Source organism: Acinonyx jubatus, chromosome E2 (assembly GCF_027475565.1).
Source record: "Acinonyx jubatus isolate Ajub_Pintada_27869175 chromosome E2, VMU_Ajub_asm_v1.0, whole genome shotgun sequence".
NCBI lineage: Eukaryota > Metazoa > Chordata > Mammalia > Carnivora > Felidae > Acinonyx > Acinonyx jubatus.
The window spans coordinates 26,536,317-26,560,829 of NC_069396.1; the positions used below are offsets into that span (position 1 = coordinate 26,536,317).

The window sequence follows — 24,513 nt, forward strand, 5'->3', positions numbered from 1 at the left end:
TTGACTGGAAAGGAGCTGATTACTTTAATGGATCACTTTTGTCTGCAGCTGTGGCCTCCCTCTGGCTACTTCCCAGGGGGGCAAATTGCCTGCAAATGCTCATTGGTGGTTTTCATTTTATTCCAAGCCTTGCGGTAGCCTTTTAAGGTCATCTGCAAAGAGGAAAAAGAGGGTGAAGGGAGAAGGTCACTTGGGAAAAAGCAGTTGTGATTTTTCAGAACGCAACCCGCATCCAGCCCTGTGGTGAGGCAGGTGACTCTGTGTGGAAGAGTCAGCCAGTCTGGAAGAATCTTCTAAAGAGCTGGTTTCTGTTTAGTGAAGTGAGAAGCTGCAGGTTCCTGCCGTGCTTCTCTGCTACTTCTCGGCTCCAAATCTGAAAGGCCCAAGTTTGGATCCTAATTCACCCTCTGCCACCAAGTGACCACGGGAAAGGCAGGACAAAGTACTGTGGGAACCGGAGCCTGGGTCTGGATGTGAAAACGCCAGGCTTCCCAAGTGACCTGACCGGGTTTTTAAGCTACTCTACTGATGTCTCAAATGTTCTCAGTCTGCAAGTGGGCCTGTGGCAGACCTGGGGCTTTCTTTTTTCGCACTTTGTTTTGCATTTTGTTTCCCATTTCTCCCTGGCGCTTACCAGGAGCAAGGGTGCTCTGAGCACACCTATCTCAGGAAAAGGCTTCGGGGTTCTCAAAACAAAGAGCCAGGGCAACTATGTAAATGCATGGAATCGGGTTCTGAGTGATATTAAAAATCCATTATCTCATTTTTTAAAAAAAACTGGCTTCTCCATGTATAAAGTAGCAATCACTACATCACCAATGGTGGGGGAAGGGATTCAGAAGCTTCCAGAATTCATTAAGAAAACAAGCAACTAAAAACAGTATTACTACAGAGTCTCTTTCTGTCCCTAACACTGAAAAGGGAACTTACCAAAAGGAAAGGGCATCCTTCATTTCCCTTAGAGACTTAAGTGACTGCTGAGATCTCTCACAGACATTACCTGTCCAAACACCTGTACTCTTAGCTTGAAAAATGAAACCCTTGACAAAAACGTGAAGGACATGAAAGGCTACCTGTCTTGGGGTTCTCGGAGACTTACCTCTGCAATCTCCACTTTCCTTTCCCACATCTTGATGGTCTTCTCCAGGTCCCCAGTTAGGATCTTCTCCCGCACGTACACCATCACCTGCGGCACTTGGAACTCAGCCAGCTGTCTGCGGAGTCTCTTGTTCACGGCCTCAGCCTTGGCCCGGTCCTGGGTTGGGAAGGACCAATTAAACCAGGGATCCCTGGAAGTTCTGGCTTACTGACCCTGGCATCTCTCCCCAGTTTCAATGTAGTTCTCAAAATAATGTTGAAATTTTCAAAGGAGTGGGGAAAATTGCGAGATTCTGATTCTGGTTATTCTTATTATTTTTTATAACTGGTGATGTTTTTCATCTAGTTAAGAAACACTAAGTGCAGTCTAAAACAGTGTTTTTTCCCTGCCTTTCTTCCTTCATTAAGGAATATGTTTTTATTTTTAGGTTTGGTGGGTTTTGGGGGGGAAAACTATGTATTTAAGTACACTTTGATTTGATCAGTCTCAACTCTCCTTTCTGTAAAATATACATAACATAAAGTTGCCCATTTTAACCATTTTTAAGTGTGCAGTTCTGTGGCATTCAGTACATTCACACTGTTGTATGAGCTTCACCACCATCTGTCTCCAGAACTTTTTTCATCTTGCAAAATTAAACCTCTGTACTCATGAAATGATGACTCCCCATGACTGCTTCCCCCAAGCCCCGGCAACTGCCAGTCTACTTTCTGTCTCTATGAATTTGATTACTCAGGTACCTATATAAGGGCAATCACACAACATTTGTCCTTTTGTGACTGGCTTATTTCACCTTAGTACAATATCTTCAGTGTTAATCCATGTTGTAGTATATGCAGAATTTCCCTCCCATTTAAGGCTGAATTATGTTCCATTGTATGTATACACTACATTTTGCTTCTCCATTCATCTGTCCATGAACTTTGGAGTGGCTTCCACCCGTGGGCTATCATGGACAATGCTGCTATGAACATGGGTGGCCAAGCATCTGTTCAAGTTCATGCTTCCAATTATACTGGTTATATACCCAGAAGAAGAACTGCTGGATCAATAGTTACTCAATTTTTTGAGGAATCTCTGTCTATTTAAATTTTATTTTTTTTAATGTTTGTTTATTTTTGAGAGAGAGACAGAGTGTGAATGGGAGAAGGGCAGAGAGAGAGGGAGACACAGAATCCGAAGCAGGCTCCAGGTTCTGAGCTGTCAGCACAGAGCCCAACGCGGGGCTCGAATTCACGAACTGTGAGACCATGACCATGAGAAGTTGGTCACCTAACCAACCGAGTCACCCAGGTACCCCTTAAATTTTATTTTTGAAATTATCATACAGTAAAATTAACTAGTGTTTTTCTTCTTTTTTTTTTTTAATGTTTATTTTTGAGACAGAGAGGGACAGAGCATGAATGGGGGAGGGTCAGAGAGAGAGAGAGACACAGAATCTGAAGCAGGCTTCAGGCTCTGAGCTGTCAGCACAGAGCCCGACACGGGGCTCGAACTCACAGACCGTGAGATCATGACCTGAGCCGAAGTCGGAAGCTCAACCGACTGAGCCACCCAGGCGCCCCTAGTGTTTTTCTTTTAATTGAGTGGATTCTTTGAATCAGCAATGTTCTTTTATTGTTTTAACAATTGTTTTGAATAGGTAATACACTTAATTCAAATGGTATAAAAATACAGAGTGACCATCTCCCGTCCTACCCTCTCCCTGGCCACATAGTTCCCTTCTCAGAAGTATGCACTATTTTTAGGTTTTGTGCATTCTTCTAGAGATCTACATTCATATAAACATATATATCTCCCTTTTTTGCACAAAGAATAGCCAATGCTATTCACTTTTACTCCTCCAACTTTATTTCACTTAGTAAATATTGAAGACCTTTCTGTATCGGCGCAGAAAAAACTAACTCATTCTTTTTAACAGCTGCATCATTTTCCATTGTATAGAAGCCCTCACAAACAAGTCACTTAGTTCCTCGATCTCTTGCTGTTACTAATCTTCCCGGTATGGTCATACTCTAAATACACAAGTACATCAGTAGGATGAACTACTGAAAGTGAAATTGTCTGTTCCAAGGTGGCAATTTTGCCCCCAGGAGACATTTGGCAACGTCTGGATGTATTCCTGGTTGTCACAACTCAGGAAGTGCTACTGGCACCTAGTAGGTAGAGGCCAGATATGCTACTAAACACCTTACAGGGCATAGGACAGCCTCCAGAAGGAATTATCTGATCTAAAATATCAGTGGTGTCCAGGTGGAGAAGCCCTGCCATGAACATATGTGTATGTATGGTAAAGAGTGCTAAATCGCCTTCTAGAACAATCAAGCCAATTTTGCCTCTGCAGCAGTGTTTGAGACTGCCTGTGTTTTCTCCGTTCTCTCAACACAGTCTTACCGAATTTTTTATCTTTGTTAATCTAGGAGAGGGGAAATGGTATCTCATTATGGCTTTATTTTGCATTCCTTATGAGTGAGGTAGAACATCTTTCATATAAGATTTTTTGCTTTTCTGTAAACTGTTTAAATCTCTTGTCCATTTTTTAAATTTTTTTGTTAGAGTTTTCTTAATTTGTAAAAGATATTTAAGTTTTAAGAAAATTAACTCCCTGTGATATAAGTCAACACATTTTTCTAGTTATTTATTTTTTGGCTTTGCATATGATGGTTTTTGTTACACTGGAAAAACTTCATTTTTATGTAACTGACTTTATTGATTTTATGTTTCTAGGTCTTATACCTCAAAAATCCTCCCAATTCCAAGAGTATAATAAAAAACGTTCCCACTGTTAAGTTTAGGACTTTTAATGTTTTTATCATTTATACTTAAATCTCTGATACATCTGGATTAATTTCACCATAACTTTTGTTTTTTCCTAAATGGCTACCTCACCATCCCAAATCATTTATTGAGTAATCTGGTTGTGCCTCACTGTGAAGATATCTTTATCATAAACTAGATGCATCATATAAAAACTTTATCAGATACTTGATAATATATATGACATATATGTGATCTGTAATGGGGCTCATCATAGACTTATATTTTTCTTTGAACTTCTAGTTTATTCATGAGCTTGTTTTTAATACTGTAATTTCATATCATGTTTCAGTATATGGTAGGGCTAGTCCACTCATTTACTTAAGAATTTGGGGGATATTCTTATTTAATCTTCCAAAATTTTGGAGCCAATTTATTTAAGTCCTTTAAAAAAAAATCTCCTTGGGGCACCTGAGTGGCTGAGTCAGTTAAACATCCAACTTCGGCTCAGGTCATGATCTCATGGTTTGTGAGTTCGAGCCCCACATCAGGCTCTGTGCTGACACAGGCTCTGTGTCTCCTCCTCTCTCTGCCCCTCCCATGCTCATGCTCTGTCTCTCTCTGTCTCTCAATAATAAATAAATGTTAAAAATTTTTTTAAATAATAAAAATAAAAATAAAAAAATCTCCTTGTTATTTTAATTGGAATACCATGATTTCACAGATCAATTCAAACAGAGCTAACATTTTTATAATGTTGAATCTTCCTAGCCTAGCATTGTCTTTTAATTCCTTGCTTCACAAAGTACATCACCTGGGAAGTGGGTAAAAATGAAGACCCTTAGGCCTACCCAATCAGAATCTGCATTTTAACAAGATCCCCAGGTGGTTGGTTTGCACCTTCTAGTTTGAGAAGCACTGTTTTAATTCACTCTGAAGCAAATCAATAAAAGCATTTTTTAATTAACTTGTCAGAATGCAATAAAACTTGTCAAGAAGCATTCAGTGAATATGTGCTATGTCTAGCATATATCTGTGGGGACATCTAAACATGTACCTAGAACCATCAGTAGACATTCTTGTGAGGACAATGATTAAAGAATACCTAAGATAACGTGTAATGAAGGAGCAAGAACCAAGGCATTAAAAATAAGTTCTACTGCTATGAGGAAGGTGCTGAGAAGACCAGGAACTGCAGTCCCCACCCAGCACTTCACTTGTAGAGCAGGGGTGTCACCACAAGACAGGCAGGCCACTGTTCCCACCCCTAGGTCTTAGCAGCAATACAGAAGTTTTGCTCATGGGGAGAGACTGTAAAATAGAGAGCTCCAGAGTGCTGCCTGGAGGGACTGACTGAATTTGGAACAAAGTGTGGGGAGTTCATGCCTAAGTATTTTCTGGAAAACAATGGAGATCTTTGGGGTGAGCAATTAGGAGGCAGCTGGAAGTTCTACGATAATAGTACCAACAAACAATAGACTAGCTGGATGTTTAACAGAACCAGGTAAGGAGACCATTAAGAAACTTCATGGGATTGGAGCAAACCTCAAAGACTGCCAAAGAGGTCCCTGCAAAGGGGACTGACTTTGACTTGATCAGAATGTGCAGCAATTAATGTCCCAGAGGGTTGGTGAAAGCAACAGAGCAATCAGCTAGTAATTAATGGAGGCTAACAGCTGGGTATGATACCAATAGAAGCAGACCAGCCAGATGCTTAGCTGGAAGATGAAGGAAAGAGTCAAAGAGAAGTCAGCCAAAACACCAGTCATTCCTGGTTGTTAGGGACACTTATCCACAATCAAGGCTTCCTCCTTTAAGGAGCAACACCAGAGGCTATCAATAGCAGAGAAATAGACTATAACATCTATTTCTAATAGTCAAGCCAAATCACTAAATGAGCAAAAGGTGGGTGGAATTAGTATCCAGCATTGCTATAATATTATCTAAAATGTCCAGTTTTCATCAAAAACTACAAGATGGGGATGCCTGGGTGGCTCAGTCGGTTAAGTGTCAGACTCTTGATTTCAGCTCAGGTAATGCATGATCTCACAGTCTGTGGGATCGAGCCCTGCATATGGCTCTGTGCTCAAAGAGTGGAGCTTAATTAGGATTCTCTCTCACCCTCACTCTGCCCCTCCCCACCATTTCTCTAAAAATAAATACCTAAACTTTTTTTAAAAAAATTACAAGATAGGCAAAGAAACAGGGAAGTGCGACTCACAAAGGGAAAAAAGCAGGCAACATAAACCACCTTTGAGGGAGTCCAGATGGTGGACTTAGCAGACAAAGTCTTCGAAACAGTTATTATAAATATGCTCAAAGAACCAAGGCAACCATTTTTCTTAATTTAGAGAGAGAGTGTGCAAGTGGGGAAGAGGAGTGGAGGGAGAGAGAGAATCTTAAGCAGAGCTCTATCCCATGACCCTGGGATCCTGAGCTGAAATCAAGAGTCAGACCTCAACTGACAGAGCCATCCAGGCACCCCAAGGCAATCGTTTTTAAAGAATTAAGGGAATATATGATGCTAATGTTTCATCAAATAGAGAATATTTATAGAGAGGTAGAAATTACTTTTTCAAAAGACAAATGAAAAATTTGGAATATTTTCAACATAGTAACTGAAATGAAAAATTCACTGGAGGAGATCACAGATTTAAGCCAGCAGAACAAACAATTAGAGATTAGAGATCATGAAATAGGAATAGCACAGAGGAGGGGCACATGGGTGGCTCAGTCGGTTAAGTAAAATCCGACTCTTGATTTTGGTTCGGGTTATGATCTCACAGTTAATGGGTTCGAGACCCCATCAGGCTCCATGCTGACAGTGTGGAGCCTGCTTGGGATTCTGTCTCCCTCTCTCTCTTCCCCTTCCCTGCTCTCTATCTCTCTCTCTTAAAATAAATAAATAAACATTTAAAATATTGAAACAAAAGAAAAAGGAAAAAGAAGAAAAATTAAATCACAGAGAAATGTGAGACACCATTAAATGTACCAGTATACATGTAATGGAAATTTTAGAAGGAGGGGAGGAAGAGAAAGGAAAAAATATTCAAGGAAACAATGGTTTTCCACTATTTCCATTTTCCAATAATGGAAAACTTCCAAAATTTGATGAAAAATATTTTTATGAAAAATATTAAGCTACATATCGAAGAAACTCAACAAACTCTGAGTAACAAATTGGAAAGAAATCCATACCCAGACACATCATACCCAAAATGTTGAATGACAAGGCAAAGAGAAAATAGTGAAAGCAGCAAGGAAACACAAGTAATCACATACAAAGGAAACCAAATAACAGCAATAGCTGACTTCTCATCAGAAATACTGGAAGCCAGAAGGCAGCAGGATAACATATTCTAAGGGCTGAATGAAAAAAAAAATGTCAAACAAGAATCTCCTATCCAGCAAAACTATCTCTAAAAATGAAAGCAAGCAATGAGCACACTCAGATCTTGGTTTCTAATGCTATTCTCAAGTAAGAGGAACCTGGACTCCTTGGAGAAATGGCTAATTATAGCCATTCTGCTGAAGCAGAAAATATATGAGATGAGTCTCAAGCATTTTCTAGTGCCAGAAAAGAAAAAGTGCTAAGACACCCACACCCACACACACACGCCCGCACACATGCACACACAGGGATATGTCAAAGGTACATAGGCCAACTGAAAGAGCTCCCAATGGCCAAGGTGAAACAATGTGAGTAACAAAACAAATAATATTAGATTATAACCCAACATATAAAATTAATATCCATGGTCCCTTTGACAGCACATATGCTAAAATTAACATCCATGAATTGATACTGATATACATAAATGATTAAAAAAATAAATGGAGGAGAATAGACTAATCTCCCAGACAGATGATCCAAATAGTTTATAACTCCCCACTTCTTCAGTGTGGGCTACACATTGTAACATCCTTCCAAAGAATATGGTCTGAATATTAGAGGAAAGAGTAACTGTATAGTGGATAATCCCACAGAATATTACAGCAGCCAGATGATCAAAGTTGACATCAGTAGTGATAAGTCATGTTGACAGTATGCTCCTTTGATAGGATGTGATGAAAATGGCACTTCACCTCTCTGATCTTCCTCCCAAAAACCATTTAACCTCAGTCTAATCATCGGAAAGACAGCAGACAAATCCTAACAGAGGAACAGTCAACAAAATACTTGACCACTTCACAAACTTTCAAGGTCATCAACAGTAAGCAAAGCCTGAGAAACTGTCAAAGCCAAGAAAAGCCTAAGGAGACGTGACACTGAATGTAATGTGTTATCCTGGATGGGATCCTGGAACAGAAAGGGACATCAGATAAAAAGGATATATGAATAATATTAATTATAAGTTTTAATCATAAGGCATCAATAATGGTTTATCAATTTTAATAAATATTCTACTGTAAGATGTTAATAAGAGGGGAAAATGGGTATGAGATACTTGGGAACTCTGCACTCTTCACAGTTTTCTAAAACAGTCCTAAAGTAAATTTTATTTTCTTAAAATGAAGAATAGACATTCCCAGATAAACACACACCAAAGAGAATTTGTTGCTAGCAGACCCCCCCCTCACAAGATATACTAGAGGAAGTTCTTCAGGCTGAAAACAAATGACACCAGAAAGTAACTTAAATCCATGTGAAGAAAACACATAGCACAAGTAATGGTAATTGTGTAAGTAATTATAAAGGACAGTATAATGACATAGTCTCCTCTCTTAATGGATTTAAAAAGCAATTCATAAAGCAGTATGTATATAGTTCTATTGTGGGCTGGTAACATAAAAATGTAACATATTTGATAATGACAGCACAAAGGCAGGGTGAACAAAGCTATATTTGAGTAAGGAAATAGCACAAGATGGTAACTCGAATCCACAGGAAGAAATGGAGAGAAGCACATTATGGTAAACAGGAAGGCTAATACAACAAACTCCAGGAACATACTTCATCTCCTTTCTTCTGGCAGCTTTTAGACCCCTTCCTCACATTTACAAGATTAACTCAAAATGTATTATAAACCTAAATGTAAGACCTATAAAACTCACAACAGAAGACATAGGCCTGAAGCTTCATGATAGTAAGTAATGGTTTTATTTTATTATTTTATTTTATTTTATTTTATTTTATTTTATTTTATTTTATTTTATTTTGTTTTGTTTTTCAGAGAGAAAAAGCGTGCATGCACATGGGGAGAGGCAGAAGGAGAGGGAATCTTAAGAGGTCCAGCAGGGCTCGATCTCACGATCCTGAGATCATGACCTGAGCCAAAATCAAGAGTCAGACACTTAATCGACTAAGCCACCCAGGCAACCCAAGTAATGGTTTCTTAGATATGACACTGAGCTCAAGTGCAAAAGAAAAAAATAGATAAATTAGAGCTCACCAAAATTAAAAACTGTAAACAGTACCATCAAGAGAGTAAAAAGGAAACCTACAGAACAGGAGAAAATATTTGCAAGTCATATATCCGACAAGTTATTTGAATCCAGAATACATAAAGAATTCCTATAATTCAATTATAAAAAGACAGATAATTCAATTAAAAACTTATTCAGGGGCTAAGGGCTTGAATAGATATTTCTCAAAAAAGACACATGGCCAATAAGCAAATGAAGGGAAGCTCCATGTTAATAGTCATTAGGGAAATTTAAATCAAAACCACAATGAGGTATCACTTCACATCTACTAGGACAGCTATTAGAAAACAAACAAAAAACCCTGGAAAGTAACAAGTATTGGTGAAGATGTACAGAAATTAGAACCCTCATGTGTTGGTGAAATGTTGGAAAAATGGTACAACCCCTTTCTTTTTTTTTTTTTTTTTTTAACGTTTATTTTTGAGACAGAGCAAGGCAGAGCATGAACGGGGAAGGGTCAGAGAGAGAGGGAGACACAGAATCCGAAGCAGGCTCCAGGCTCTGAGCTGTCAGCACAGAGCCCGACGCGGAGCTCAAACCCACGGACAGTGAGATCATGACCTGAGCCGAAGTCAGACGCTTAACCGACTGAGCCACCCAGGAGCCCCAAGTGCAGCGCCTTTCAAAACAATTTTGCAGTTTCTCTAAATGTAAAAATGTCACCATATTTAACTCACAATTCTACTTTTACCTCTATGTCCGAGAGAAGAGGAAACATACATTTACACAATACTTGTACACAAAAGTTCATAGCAGCATTATTCTTAATAGCCAAAAACAACCCATGGGAAACAACCCTTTAACTGCTGAATGGATAAAACGTGGTCTATATCCATACAAGGAAATATTTTTAGCCATGAAAAGAAACAAAGTACTGACACATACTACAACATGAATCTTGAAAATATTGTTGAATAAGCCAGTCATGAAAGACCACATACTATATGATCTCTTTTCAGTGGAGTGTCCAAGGGCACCTGGGTGGCTCGGTCAGTTGAGCATCCGACTTTGGCTCAGGTCGTGATCTCGTGGTTCATAGGTTCAAGCCCAGAGTCAAGCCCTGTGCTGACAGCTCAGAGCCTGGAGCCTGCTTCGGATTCTGTGTCTCCCTCTCTCTCTGCCCCTCCCCTGCTCACACTCTGTCTCTCTCTCTCTTTCTCTCAAAAATATAAACAAATACATACATACCTACATACATACATACATACATACATACACACACACAAATAGAATGCCCAGAACAGGCAAATTCACAGAGACAGAAAGTAGACTAGTGTTCATCTAGGGCTGGAGGGCAGGAGTGAGGTGAAGTGGGGAATGGACAAGGATTTCTAATGGGTACAGAGTTTCTTTCTAGGGTGACAAAAATGTTCTCAAATATTATGCTGATGGTTACACCATTCTGCGAATATACTACAAACCATTAAAATGTGTGCTTTAAATGAGTGAATTATATAGTACATGAATTAAAACCCAATACAGCTGTTAAAAAAAAAAAAGGTAACAAGAAAACTAAAATATACTAAGCAGTGAATGCCAGGCTTGTAAAAACCGATGCTATGTTTTACTTATAATCTAATAAATGTCCACCCAAACAAATAAATACCACAGAAATTCTGCATGGAGAGAGCACACAGACTATTCCTTGACTTTGTTACCGGCCACTCTGTACCGAGATGGGTTTTTTTGCAGGTGTTGGTTCTCCATCAAGGAAACAACGTGGATGCCATGACAAAACTGAGTCGGCTGTAGTCATCCTGTGGCTTTTCAGCTATCATAGACAGGTTTGGGGCCACACATACTGCTGGGGACACTTATCCCATTCAAGACAAGGTCACTAATAACTGTATAAGTTATGAGGCTGACAAAGCATTGCTATCCTGGTTCTAATGGATCACCACAAGGGTTGTGACATCTATTTCACAGATGTGGAAACTGAGGCCTGTCTAATTAAAAGGTATGTTCAAAGCTAGAACCTGGCAACACCAAAGCTGATGCTCTTTCCCCCATCTTTCCAAAAAAGTCCTCTGAGTCACATCCTGCATGTATTTAACTTGCCAAAATTCAACTGTATGCACTCAGCAAAATAGTGAGAGTGTTAACTCACAATGTAGATGTAAGGGGCTCACATCTTTTCACACTGTGACCATCATCCCAGCATCCTCTATACCGAGTAAAAACTACATGTTTAAAGAACTTTCTCTCCTTTACACAGAACACTATATTTTGGCATGTGTACTTTTTCTCATACCGATTTTTACACGCATTCTACGCTTTTGGTGAGGTTGTATACAAAACACTTTGAATATGATACTTTATGGGTCACTTAAGGAATTCTCGAGTGTTATCTGGACTCTACATGATTTCTAGACTGATTCATGCTTTCTACGTGATTTTTGACTCTAGACCCTAACCTAGCAATAAAATGCCAACACTACTGGGCCGTGAGTTCCTGGTGCCATTTCTTCTTTTCGATGGCCCTGAGCTCTTTTGACTTACGGTCTAGGCTTTTCTAGACAAAAACCAAGGTGGTTTGGGTCTTGGTGTGCACTGGCTCAAGCCCTTGTAGACAGAAGGAGACAAACACCAGAAACAGCACATTTTGCCCTCTCCTACCTCCTCTGCTTGTAGGGTTTCGCTTTCAATTTTCTCAAGTAACTCATTTCTCAGCAAGATCTCCTTGTCCAGATGGATGGACATTTCCGTTGATCGCTGTAGCTTGCTCTGAAATATAACAACACAGCAAGTCTTTAGCAAAGATGATCGCTCAGGACTACAGGACATGTACTAAGCAGGACAATACGAGACTGTCCAGGAACTTGGGCCTGCCCTTCTCACAGCCGCCCATATCTTTAGAATGCCGGCACCCAGATGGGAGGGGGACGTGAAGACCTGCAGAGTGGCCAGACACACCAGGATCCAAACCCTGCCCCACCATTTACTAAAAGAAACCTTGGGCAGGTCCTGGAACCTCTCTAAACATGGTCGCCTCACAGGGCTGTGGGGAGAGGCTTAAGGGAGATAAACATGGCAGAGTGCTGAGCATGGTGCCTGACGACACCCACACAAACAGCTGCCATTACTAGATGAAGAGAGAGAGATACTCCCCCTGAGGTAGGTGCCATTATCCCACTTTATAGGTGAAAGAACTGACTCCTAAGAGGGTGAAACAAATTTGCCCAAGGTCGTAGAGACAAGAGGTTAACCAGGGTCTGAACCCATGGGCTCCATGGACTCCATCCGTCTCCAATGCCTGTCCGAGCTGGGCCTGCTGGCATCATCAACTCCTGCGCGGGCTGCCCTGCAGCTTCCCATCATCACCTGCGGCTACCTTTCACCAGCTCCCCCCAGGCTCCTGCTTCTCAAGATTTGCCTCTGTTGCACCTTTGTCTCCCAGCAGGAGTCAGCCTGGAGTAGTTGGGACACACTCTGCCGGGCTGAAGAGTGGGCCAAGGGACAGAATCCAGCGACTCTGAGGGGATCGCTCAACAAGTTCTGAGACTCCGCTTACCCAGCACCAGGCACTGGCCAGCACAACAACCTAGGCCATGCCACCCAGAGGCCGGCTTGGGGGCTACATGGAGGCGTAAGAAACAAAGTAAAACTGCAACTGTGCTGAGCCCTAAGAAGGGGAGGACGGCGGTCAAGTTTCCCTGGGGGATAGGATGCTGGAAAGCGAGCTGAAGGGTTATATCAAGCGTGTCTAGGTAAGAGGGGAGGGAAGAACATGCCGAGCTAAGGAAAAGCCTGGGAGAGGAGGGTGCTGGGGCATTATGCCCAAAGTATCAAATCTTAGAGCAGGCAGAAAAGCCTAGAGCCATGTGCCTGGGGGACTCAGGGCACTGGGGGCTACCACCCTCCTTGTTCCTCTTCTCGCCAGACCTCCCTTCTCTAAGGCTCATTTCCTGCTCCACCTTCTGCATGTAGTTGCTCTGCCTAGGAAAGTGCCATGGGTCAGAGACCAGACTGAGGGGGTGGGCTGTGGGGCAGTGGGGGGCAGCGTAGTACTTCACTGCAAACCAGCAGGTCACAGGGGAGAGAAGGAGAGCAGAGGGAAGGCACTAACCCCGCAGTACAGAGAGACAGGGCAGGAAAGGAAGGACCGCAAGGGCACCTGTAAGGCAGTCCCTGGCTCCGGTGGGGCAGGGCCCTCAAGGTGTGAGGACAGCAATTTGTGATGCTGAGCGGGACACTGGTCACTTAAGGTGGCTACTTCTAAAAAGGTACATCTGCTCTCTCTTGCTGTGTAACAAATTATTACAAATTTTGTGGCATAAAACAACACCCTTTTATCATCTCAGTTTCTATAGGACAGAGTCCAGGCACAGTGTGGCTCGATTCTTTGCCCAGGTAGGGTCCTGTGGGGCTGAAAGCAAGATGTTGGCCAGGGCTGGCTCTCATCTGGGGTCCTCTTCCAAGCTCACAGACCGTTGGCAGAATGCATCTCCTTGAAATTGTAAGACTAAGGTCTCTGTTTTTATCCTGGCGGCCACAAGGTCCCTCTATATTTAAGCCAGCCATGGAGAACTTCTTGCTTAGAGAATTCCCTCCAGTGCTTCAAATCTCTGACTTCCTCTTACAGACAAAACTCTCTGCTTTCACAGGGCTCATATGATTAGGTCATGTCCACTCAATAATCTCCCTATCTTAAGGTCAACTATGCCATATTATATTATGTAATCATAGAACAGAACCTAATAATAGAATCCATCACACCCACAGCCTTGGGGATTGTACAGGGTATATACACCGGGGGGTGGGGAGTCTTGGGGGACATCTTGGAATTCTACTGACCACAAGGCACTAGTTTACATGGAGATCACTAGTTTATAGTCAATTAGGAATGACACATCACAGCTGTCATCATACACTTATATTCTACTAGATTCTACCAGGGAGAGCTTGACGGCAGAAAGTCAGAGAAAAAGGTGCCCCTTTGGCTGAGGCTCCTGGACCAAACTCACAGAAGAGGCCGTGTCTGTTTCCTTCGCATCTATACCCTCAGCACTTAGCCTGGTGCCCGGCATGCCACAGGTCCTTGGTATGTTTGGTAACAGTTATTCTGCATATGAGCTGCTGAAGTGAACACGTGGTAATAGCTATTTTCGTGCTTTCACAAGGTCTTACACTTGGGTGTTTGATATTTATATGAAAGTGGTCTCTCCTGCCACCACCATCCCCCCAACCCACCATCCTCTAAACACACACCTGAATTGCTAGCAGCTCCTTTGACAATGCTGGCTAAGCACTTGCTTTGGCCAGGCACTGTCCTCAGTGCTAGGAACATGGCGCAGGCCAGCCAGAGCTCTATCCTGGTGGTGAGTCACAAAAATCTGTCTCTGAGAGGTGAGGCACCATACCCATGGTCCCTAGTGGAATACCCCTTCAAACTCAGGTGAGGTAGGACTCCAAAACTCAACAGTTGTTCTGCCTCCATTTCCCCTAGGAGACCTAATAACTGAGACATGGAAAAAATGAGCCGGCTCCTCCCTCAACCTGTCACTGAGTCCACTGTAGGATTCCTGTAGGCACCTCCTCCCAAGCTCCACCATCTGCTTACTATTATTTGAAACAGGCCTGCAGGAATGATGGCCTCTAGGGTTCTGACCAGAATAGTTCCCATCCCACTCACTGTGGCCTGTGTTGCTGCTGCATGGGTACGGCCAACAATTTGTCCTCTGCATTGACACTTGTCCTAAAGAGCTCAGGCCCTGGACCTGGAAGTTTCATTTTATAAACCAGTAGCTCCACTCCAAACCCCTAGCTTTTCTACACAAGACCAGACAGGCTCTGTGCTACTTAAGTTGATTCCATGGGATAAGATCAAGATCCAATGTGATGCAACCACGTACTACCCAGCTTTCTACCAGTGAGGGCCTGGGAGTCATGGGGATTGGCTTCATCTTGCAATAACAGTGATCAGATAAGCTAACTACTGATGAGATAAGATCAAAATGGATGATCTATTGCAGATGGATGACACATGAGTTTCAAAATGCCAGCACAATGCTGTCTACATGCTTTATGCCAGGGAGAAGCAGTTGGGTTAGGTGGGACACGTACCGGACTAGGAGTCCCAGCCCTGTCACAAACTTGTTGCTTGAACCTGGCAATCATTTTCTCTTTGGGCCTCAAGGTTTTCATTTGTAAAAGGAAAATGTTGGACAAACTTAACAGTCTAATCTAAACATCTCCAAATTTACATTTTAAAATGACACTGTGTGGGCCAAATGAAGACCACCCGTGAGTTACCTGAAGCCTGTAGCCACCATTGTCACCAGGGCACTAGGCTAGGGGTCAGCAGCCTTGCTCTGTAAAAGCTGGATAGCAAATATTTATTTATTTCTTTTAATTTTTTTAATTTAAATTTTATTTTATTTTAGAGAGAGAGAGCGTGAGTGGGGGAGAGGGGCAGAAGGGGAGAGAGAGAATCTTAAGCAGGCTCCATGCTCAGTGAGAAACTTGACATGGGGCTTGATCCCACAACCCTGGGATCATGACCTGAGCCAAAATCAGGTCAAACACTCAACTGACTGAGGCACCCAGGTGCCCCAGATAGCAAATATTTAAGCTTTGCAGGCCAAGAGGTAAAATTGAGGATATTATGTAATTACTTATATTAACAAAAGAAAAAACAAATTTCTACAAATGTTTTATTGATGAAATTTAAAATATAATAAGTACATTTTGGAATAGAGGTCTACTAACGAGTAGAATGGAATTTCTGGAGGAGAAACCAATTTTACTTAATTGGGTTTCAAAGATGGTGTTGTCTATAACATCAGTTATAGATGTTCTTCTGTAAAAACCATTCTTTGCTCACAGGCCAGTGGGCAGGATACACTGGCCAGTTAGCTGACTGCTGCATGAAACAATTGTTAGCAGGGTGACTGGACAGTCATGGCTATCATCCCTGCTTAATTATTAATAGTACCTCTTTCTCTCCCAAAAAGGTTCTGTGGGGATGAGGAATTATTTATTAGTTTTCTGATTTTTAGCTAAGAGAGTTTTCTTCTGGAGGGTTTTAAGTAGGGAAGTGCTTATTACAGGCTTAAACAGGGCTCTAAATGCGGTTAGTTCTCAAAACTCACTGTACATATAAATCATCTGGGGCATTAAAAAAAAAACCAAAACGCATGGCCCTCACCCTCACCCCTTAACTCAATTGGCCAGGATTGGACTAGGGTGTTTGTACATTTAAAAAAAAAAAAAAAAAGCTCTCTGAGTGGTTCCAATGCACAGCTAGGGTTGTGGGAATATTCGAGTTTTTAAGAGAAACGGCTTGTCAAGAGAAATCAGGGAGCAACAGTAAATGAAGGGGATCCAAGCCTTTTGTAAAACTGCAGTGGTGTCTGGGAACCTCACTGTGGCTGGCAAGGTGGGTGTGGGAGGCCTCAGCGACCTGGGCATCAGGGAGGACCTTACTTTGTATGCATTGAGTCTCTGCAGGGTGTTTCCAGATGCCAGCTTTAGCTGGATCAGTTCTTGATTCTTTGCTTCAATGGTCTCTAAAAACTGAGCATTCTCGACCTTCAGCTGCTGAAAATCAACGTCATGGAGGGCCTCGCCCACCTCCTCCTTCTACAGCTCAGAAAGAAGAAAAAAACGACATGAGGTTGTGAGTTCTAAATATGACTCACATCTTGTAATTATGGATGAAATTCTGAAAACTGGTCATCATTTAGTCATTCAACAAACACAGGCTGGGGATCTGCTTGGTGCCAGGACTGGAACAAGGCACTAGGGTAGAGATTTGAATAAATACAATACTCCCTGGCCTCAAGGAACACACATTCAACCAGGGTTCACAAACAGGTCACTGTGTGGTATAGTGGGAGGGGCAGTGGGCACACAGAAGCCCCTCAGCCAGGCCAGAGAAGAACGGAAGCCTGGGTCAGTAAGGGCTTCCCACAAGAGGTAGTGCCTAAACAGTGCTATGAAGGAAAAGTAGGAAGGAGACCATATAAAAGTTGTTTTTAACCTGGAAAACCCAGGACCAGCAGCCCATAAATTCCCTTCCTGTGTTCATGTGACGTTTTTGTACTGTGGTTGTATCAGGGAGGGTTCCCTCCCTGACCTGGCCCACCTTACCTGCCTTAACAGGTCTAGGCCATCTTATGTTTGTGGCAGGTGAGAGCCAAATTCGGGAACTGTTCCTCACCCCTACACTCTACTCACGCTCTACTACCTCCTAGAAGGCTTCTTCCCTTTCCCTCAAAACAACAAGAAAAATTTCCTGAAGCCCCAGTAATAACCCATCCTTCAGCTCAAATACTCCCAAACCATCTTCCACACCAGGAGAATTCCCCCTGTGGCTCCTCGGTCCCTACTGCTGTTACCTCTGGATACCAGTTACACATGAAGCCTTTTCCTACCATCCCCACTCCCTGCTAATCTGTGAGCTCCCGAGAGCAGGGCCACCTCAGGGTCAGTCCTGTGTGGCAGTGGCTTTTAGGCTAAAAGTCATCCATGCCCTTCCTCTCTCACACGTCAATCCGTCTTCCAGGATGCCTGGGCCTGCACAAAGCCTGGAGTACCAGAATCGTTTCTGGAGGCAGCTCCTCTCTATTTTTGGCACTGCAGCCGGGGCCACATTTTTTCTTCCACTCATCTCAAATATCCTTCAATGACACCGCCACTCCAGCCCTCACTCCCCACTGGGGACCTCCAGAGCAGTGTGTTCTCTCCTTCCCACAGTTGCCTGCACACTTGGAGACAGCAGCTGGCCCTCCCGGTTCTTCTTGGGTCCTCCTCTGTTCCCCTTGCGCTCTGGCTCCCTCTCCTGGGTGGGCTCCAGATGACCAGTTCTTCCAAGCGTGCAGCTCTCCCCGAGACGCACTGCTCCAGGTCCGGGCTGCTCAGAACGAGAGGAGCAAGCCCACCGCTTTCTCCGTGGAGCACTGTGGTTCTCTGGGTGCCCCCCAGGCCACAGCATCACCTCCAGCTGGGCTGACTTTATCCGGGACTCGAGGGCTAAGCCATGTGGTGCCTGTGCAGTTATCTTAGGGGATCAAAATGGAGGATCTTAAATTTGTCTTCAGTCACTTTGTGCTGTTAAAGATGTTCCAGCTTGTTGTCTTTGGGGATCCCAAGTCAATCAGGCAAGAGTTCCAGACATGTTAATTCTCCTGTACAACTTCGTGTCATTGTCAGTGGTCACCTCTAATGCACATGCCATCAGTGCCCATATTCAAGTTAGTTAAAAATATATTGAGCTAGGAGAGGATAGAGCCATGGAATCACATTCTAGAGGCCCCATGCGGGTCTGCCTTACTGCCTTTAATCAGGAGCCCGTAGAGTCTGTCGCAAAGACACCCAAAGCACACTGTACCTGTGCCGCCCAGCCACATTCCCCAAAAGGGTCAACAAGTATGTCATGAGGGTCTTTCAAGCTCAAGGCAACTATGTCTATGGATCTGCCAGCACAGTAACTGTATGAGTCTACTATTACCGCTGTAACAAATCACCACAAACATAGTGGCTTAAAACAAAAATCCATTATATTCTAGCTCAAGAGGACAGAAATCCAAAATGGTTGTTTGGGCTGAAATCAAGGTGCTGGCAGAGCCACTCTCCTTCTGGAGGCCCTCAAGGAAAATATGTTTCCTTGTCTGCTCCAGCTTCTAGAGGCTGCCTGCACTCTTTTGTTCATGACCACTTCCTCTACCTTAAAAGTTCATCACTCTGATCTCTGCTTCCGTTAACACATCTCTCTCTCCTGTCTTCCTCTTACAAGGACCTTTGTGATTATACTGGACCTACTCAGATAACCCAAGATAATCTCCCTCTGAGTCAAGGGGAGATTATTTTAAGAAAATCTCAAGATCCTTGTCTTAATCGCATCTGCAAAATCTTTTTGCCACGTGAGGTAACAGATTCACAGATTCCAGGGATTAGGACATGATCATCTTTGGGAACACATTACAGTGACACATCACAGTAACAAGGAAGGAAGGTGGGAAGGAAGGAAAGAAGGAAGGAAGAGAGAAGGAAGGGTGTGGAGAGAGAGAGAGAGGAAGGGAGGAAGGAAGGAAGAGCCACATACCTGCCTCAATTGTAAAAGCATCTTTTTCCTCTGCACTTTGAGAGAAACATTTTTCAAACATAATTTATCCTTCATATTATCCTAAAAAATACAAATAAACTTTAATCCATGTCTCTTCTTCTGCCCTGTTGGTTTGAAAAGTTGGTAGGTTTGGGGCTGCAAACTAAACACTGAACCTAACATTCAGTCACTTATTTTTAGGTCTTCTTACCCCCACTGGCATGGCTGTAGCACTCCACTCATGGCCAAGAAGCAGAGGTAACTGGGTCTGTGCCATGCAAATTTTCTATTGCTTTTAAATTCAAGATAATTTGGGTTTATCGTTTGGGTACAGGGGCCATTCCTGACCAAAATGATTTTATGATTCTTTGGTCTCTTATTCTCTTGGTAGTTTATATAATTTTTATCACTTATAACACATTAAGGATAATAACCCTACATATGTCCAGGATCCTAAGCTTGACATGCTACAAGATCTTTGAAAGTGAAGGAACATAATTTTATGTCTCCTTATAAATAATGGAACTTGAAGAGCTTGAGATTTATGCAGTCACCTGACTAGATAGGTTCTCATCACCTATCTCTAGAAAACATATCAGATCTTGAAACAAATAGTAACAATAAAAAAAGAAAAAAAAACAGTCTGAGATATTATTAATATTCATCCTGCCTGATTGCTTTTGGCCTTGATAAACTTGCATTTTAAGACACACAGTGGTAGTGATGCAATAAATCTACATATGTGGACAGCATTTATGGTCTTATGGTGGACCAAATGGAGTGGGGCTGCTTCCCATGGATCATTCTAATGTCATCATCTGATGAATCTATTCTCCCTTGCTAAGCCCCAGCCTCCTGTCAACTCACCCTCCGGCGGTTCATGTCCTCAATGTACTTCATCACTTTCTGAGTGGCCAAAATACTCCCTTTCTTCTTGGATATAGTTTTTAGAACATCTTTTTTAAACTCATGCACTGCTCTGCAGACTTCAACCCATCTCATTTCAGCTTCCTCAATGATTGCCTGGAGGAGTCAGAACAAAGAAAGAACAGTTTCCAAAAATCCTCAAGGATATCTCCCTCTAAGGAAACCTAGGTTCCCAGACCTCTTTGCGTCCTAACACGTTTCTTCTTAAACTTAGGAAGATATCTGTAAGATACAAATTTGACAATATCAATGTTATTATTAAAAAGCAGGCCTCTGGGGCACCTGGGTGCCTCAGTTGGTTAAGCACAGGCACCCCAGTGTCTCTCTCTTTTAAAAATAAACAAACATTAAAAAAAAAGGCCATAAAAAAGGGGGTGTCCATAAAAAGGGAGTGAACAAACAAAAAAAGTGCCTCCGGTATCTCTGTACATATATATTTCCATATCTGAAATATTATTTATTCGTTAAAAATTATAACATTAATATAATGTGATAGGATAGGATATAAAAAACATCTGGAAGGATATACACCAAAACATTAGCCATAGTCACATCTGGAGAGATGGATTACTAGGGAGACAAATGCTCTTTTTTTTTTTTAATGTTTTTATTTATTTTTGAGACAGAGAGAGACAGAGCATGAGCAAGGGAGGGACAGAGAGAGACACACAGAATCCGAAGCAGGCTCCAGGCTCTGAGCTGTCAGCACAGAGCTTGATGTGGGGCTCGAACTCATGCAGTGTGAGATCATGACCTGAGCTGAGGTCGGCCGCTCAACAAAATGAGCCACCCAGGTGCCCCGGAAGACAAACACCCTTACCATACACTTCTGTAACGGTAATTTGAAAATTTGAAAAAAGACATTATAAATGAATATATGTATTGACATGGAAAGACAGTAAGTGCAAAATACAGTTTATAAAATAATATGATACTTTTTATAAAGAAATTCATATATGCCTAGAAAATAATCTAAACTCTATGAGATAAACACAAGAGTCAACACTTAATTACCTCCAGGTGGTAACACTGTGGATGGTTACAAATGTTCTTTCAGCTTACCTATACATTCAAATTTTGCTACAATACAGACATTATCTTTAAATAAGAAAACACAAACACATAAAAACACATTATTTGAAAGAATAAAAGGTTATCTGTAGCTGCAGAGCACATCATCTTAGTTCAGGTTTTGACCTTGGGCACCAAGAAGCAAAAGCATCTTCCTTCACTGGCCATCCCCTTCCCTCCCCGTCATCTTCACATGCCAGAACTCAATCCACCTTCAATGCCACTTTCAACATGTCACTCTCTTGCTCAGCCATCCTTACTGGGGTCATGTTTTCTAAGACATCAAAGATAAAGCCCCCTGCCTGGATTCCAAGGTCTCACCGCCCTACTCAGGCCCGATTTCCTCATACATCCCCCAAAGCAGCCTCTTCTGTAATCACACTAGTCCCCTCAATGTTTTGAACTTGCCATGTTAATTCCCACCTCCAAGTCCTAGCTCATGTCATTCACCTTACCTAGGGTACCCTTCTTTTCCTGTTCCTATTCTCTATTCCTCATCATTCTTCAAGGCCATGCCAAGCCCTGGGTATAGTCCCATCTCCTCGAAAAAGTCTTCTCTGGCCACTCAAGCCCACATTAGCATGTTAAAATTCAACAATGCATGTTTGGAAAGAGAGAGGAGAGTGGGGGGAGGGCAAGAGGAAGGGAGAGAGCGAGGAAAGGATAGGTCTATGTGGTACAGATGATTCCATCAATAAAGGCATGAGTCTACTGATCTGTCCCTCTGGAGGCAATGAATGTGAGTCTTTGTGTGCCCACATTTAGAAACAGAAAAATGTGGGGCACCTGGTTGGCTCAGTCAGTTAAGCATCTGACTTCCGCTCAGGTCATGATCTCACAATTTGTGAGTTTGAGCCCTGCCTTGGGTGACCTCGAGCACTGCTTCGGGTGAGCATGAGCCCTGCTTCAGGTGAGGCCTGCTTCTCTCTCTCTCCTTGTGGGATTCTGTCTCCCTCTCTCTCTGCCCTTCACTTCCTTGTACCCTCTCTCTCTAAAAAAAAAAAAAAAAAAAGGAAAAGGAAAAGAAAAGAAAAATTTGGGGCACCTGGGTGGCTCATCAGTTAAGTGTCTGACTCTTGATTTAGGTTCAACTCATGATCTCATGGTTGTAAGATCAAGCCCCGCATCAGGCTCTCTGTGCTGGGCATGGAGCCTGCTTGGGATTCTCTCTCTTCCTCTTCCTCTGCCCACATGCACGCTCTCTCAAAAAAATAAAAATAGGGGCAGCTGGGTGACTCAGTCGGTTAAGCATCTGACTCTTGATTTCGTCTGACTCTTGAGTTCATGAGTTCAAGCCCTGCATAGGGCTCTGTGCTGATGGTGTGGAGGCTGTTTGGGATTCTCTCTCTTCCTCTCTCTCTCTGACCCTTTCCCACTTGTGCCCTCTCTCTCCCTCTCTCTCTCTAAATAAATAAATAAGCTTTTTAAACTGTTTTAAAATAAATAAGTAAAAATAAATTTTTAAAAATTTCTAAGGATAGAAAATAGAAAAATTTAGAAATAGAGCAGAAATATCTCTTTTTCATACAATATTGCTCTCTAATGCAAGCCAACAACTACATCCCATGGGCAACTGAACTAACAGTGATGTTTCTTCTCTGGAGGAAAACTGACCATTTTGGTCTCCAAGAAGACACGGACCATGGTCTTGTATGCTACACACAGAAGGTGACTTAAAGGATTTTTCATCCAATCCATTGACTTAAACCTCAAAATCCTTATATTATTAAGGAATTACTATATATTTTTAATGGTATTTATGGTTATTATGGTTATTTTTTAAAAGGATCCAGATCTTAGAGATACATACTTAAATATCCATAAGTAAATGAAGCAATAAGTATTATCACTTCACAATAGCCCAGTCGCCTGTCATGAGAGGGGAGTTGGTAGGGATATGGAGGAAACAAGGGTGGCCATATGTTGATGACTGTTGCATGTGGCTGTTGAGTACATTATGCTAGTCTCTCTACATGTGTGCATTTTAAAAATTTTCCATTTTGGGGCGCCTGGGTGGCTCGGTCAGTTGACTGTCCGACTTCGGCTCAGGTCATGATCTCATAGTTCGTGAGTTCAAGCCCCACATCGGGCTCTGTGCAGACAGCTCAGAGCCTAGAGCCTGCTTCAGAATCTGTGTCCACCTCTCTCTCTGCCCCTCCCCCATTGGCACTCTGTCTCTCTCTCTCTCAAAAATAAATAAACATTAAAAAAATATTTTTTAAGTTTAAAATTTGTTGTCTCCTCAGGCAGGCGATAAATTCCTTGAAAGTAGGCCTTAAAATTGTGTTCTCCTACTTGTGTTTCTTTGAAAATAACAAAAGTTATATGAACATACTATGGGTACTACTCGATGAAGTGGAACTGGGGAGCCCAGGTAGGATGGGCTACAGAGGAAAAGGTATACCTCATGGTGCTGCAGATCTCGTTCAGCATTTGCTCTCATGTGCCTTATTTCATCCTTCATGTCATCCAGCTCCTTTAGTACAAGCTCACATTTTTGGTCGTAACTGAGGCCTATCGCACGGTCCACACCTACGCGGGATTTGGATCTGTACCTGCCTCGTAACTGTAATACAGGAAAAACAGAGCCATTGTCAAGTAGGAAGTGATGCTCAAGCTGGGCGTCAAAATGACCACTCAAATTGGCTAGAAATTACTCCAAATGACAGCCAGGGAGAACAATCTCAATGTGAAAGGATTCGGGATATTAGGCCTGAGGTGATGTTTTGTTTCCCAAGCCAACCCAAGGCCCTCTGCTAAATAATTCAAAGGCCTCTGTGTGATAATGAACTGAAATATGAATAAGGGAAAGTGTCTTGAGGGTGGAAAGACTGTGAACCTGCTATAGACTAGCATTCAAGTCAGTGTCAGGGGAAGCCCCAGAGTTCAGTGCTTCCTGAACTGAACACGGAGGAGAAATTACATCTGGGGGCGCAGTATTCAGCAAAAGAACCAAACAGACAAAAATATTTTGATTTCCTACACACTGAAGCCAAAGGTAACCAGCAGACGGCCCAGGGAACGTGTGGCCCCAAAGGTGAGATTATTTGGCCCTTTCAAAAGATCTACATACAGTTTTAAATTTTCAAAGTTAATTACCCACGTTTGAAAAGCAGGAGATTCCACCAAAATAATCTAGATTCCCAGCCTCTCTCGTAAAATCAGCTGCTCTGGCCAAACCAGGCCA

The 24,513-nt window shown here is 42.4% G+C and overlaps 1 protein-coding gene across 2 annotated transcripts in view; it reads right to left on the reverse strand.

Annotated features, from left to right (window-relative positions):
• The window catches only part of CCDC113 (coiled-coil domain containing 113), a 27,008-nt gene continuing 2,495 nt past the window's right edge, over window positions 1-24,513 (reverse strand). The window contains exons 3-9 of one of the 2 annotated variants that reach the window (XM_015074533.3): window positions 23,731-23,892; window positions 20,196-20,351; window positions 19,329-19,409; window positions 16,709-16,864; window positions 11,900-12,007; window positions 1,100-1,255; window positions 1-152 (exon numbers count right to left, since the gene is read on the reverse strand). In XM_015074533.3, the coding sequence (XP_014930019.1) occupies window positions 66-152; window positions 1,100-1,255; window positions 11,900-12,007; window positions 16,709-16,864; window positions 19,329-19,409; window positions 20,196-20,351; window positions 23,731-23,892 (906 nt within the window). In that variant the 3' untranslated portion in view covers window positions 1-65. The remainder of the gene's footprint in view (window positions 153-1,099; window positions 1,256-11,899; window positions 12,008-16,708; window positions 16,865-19,328; window positions 19,410-20,195; window positions 20,352-23,730; window positions 23,893-24,513) is intronic. The other variant, XM_027075876.2, reaches the window with a different exon arrangement.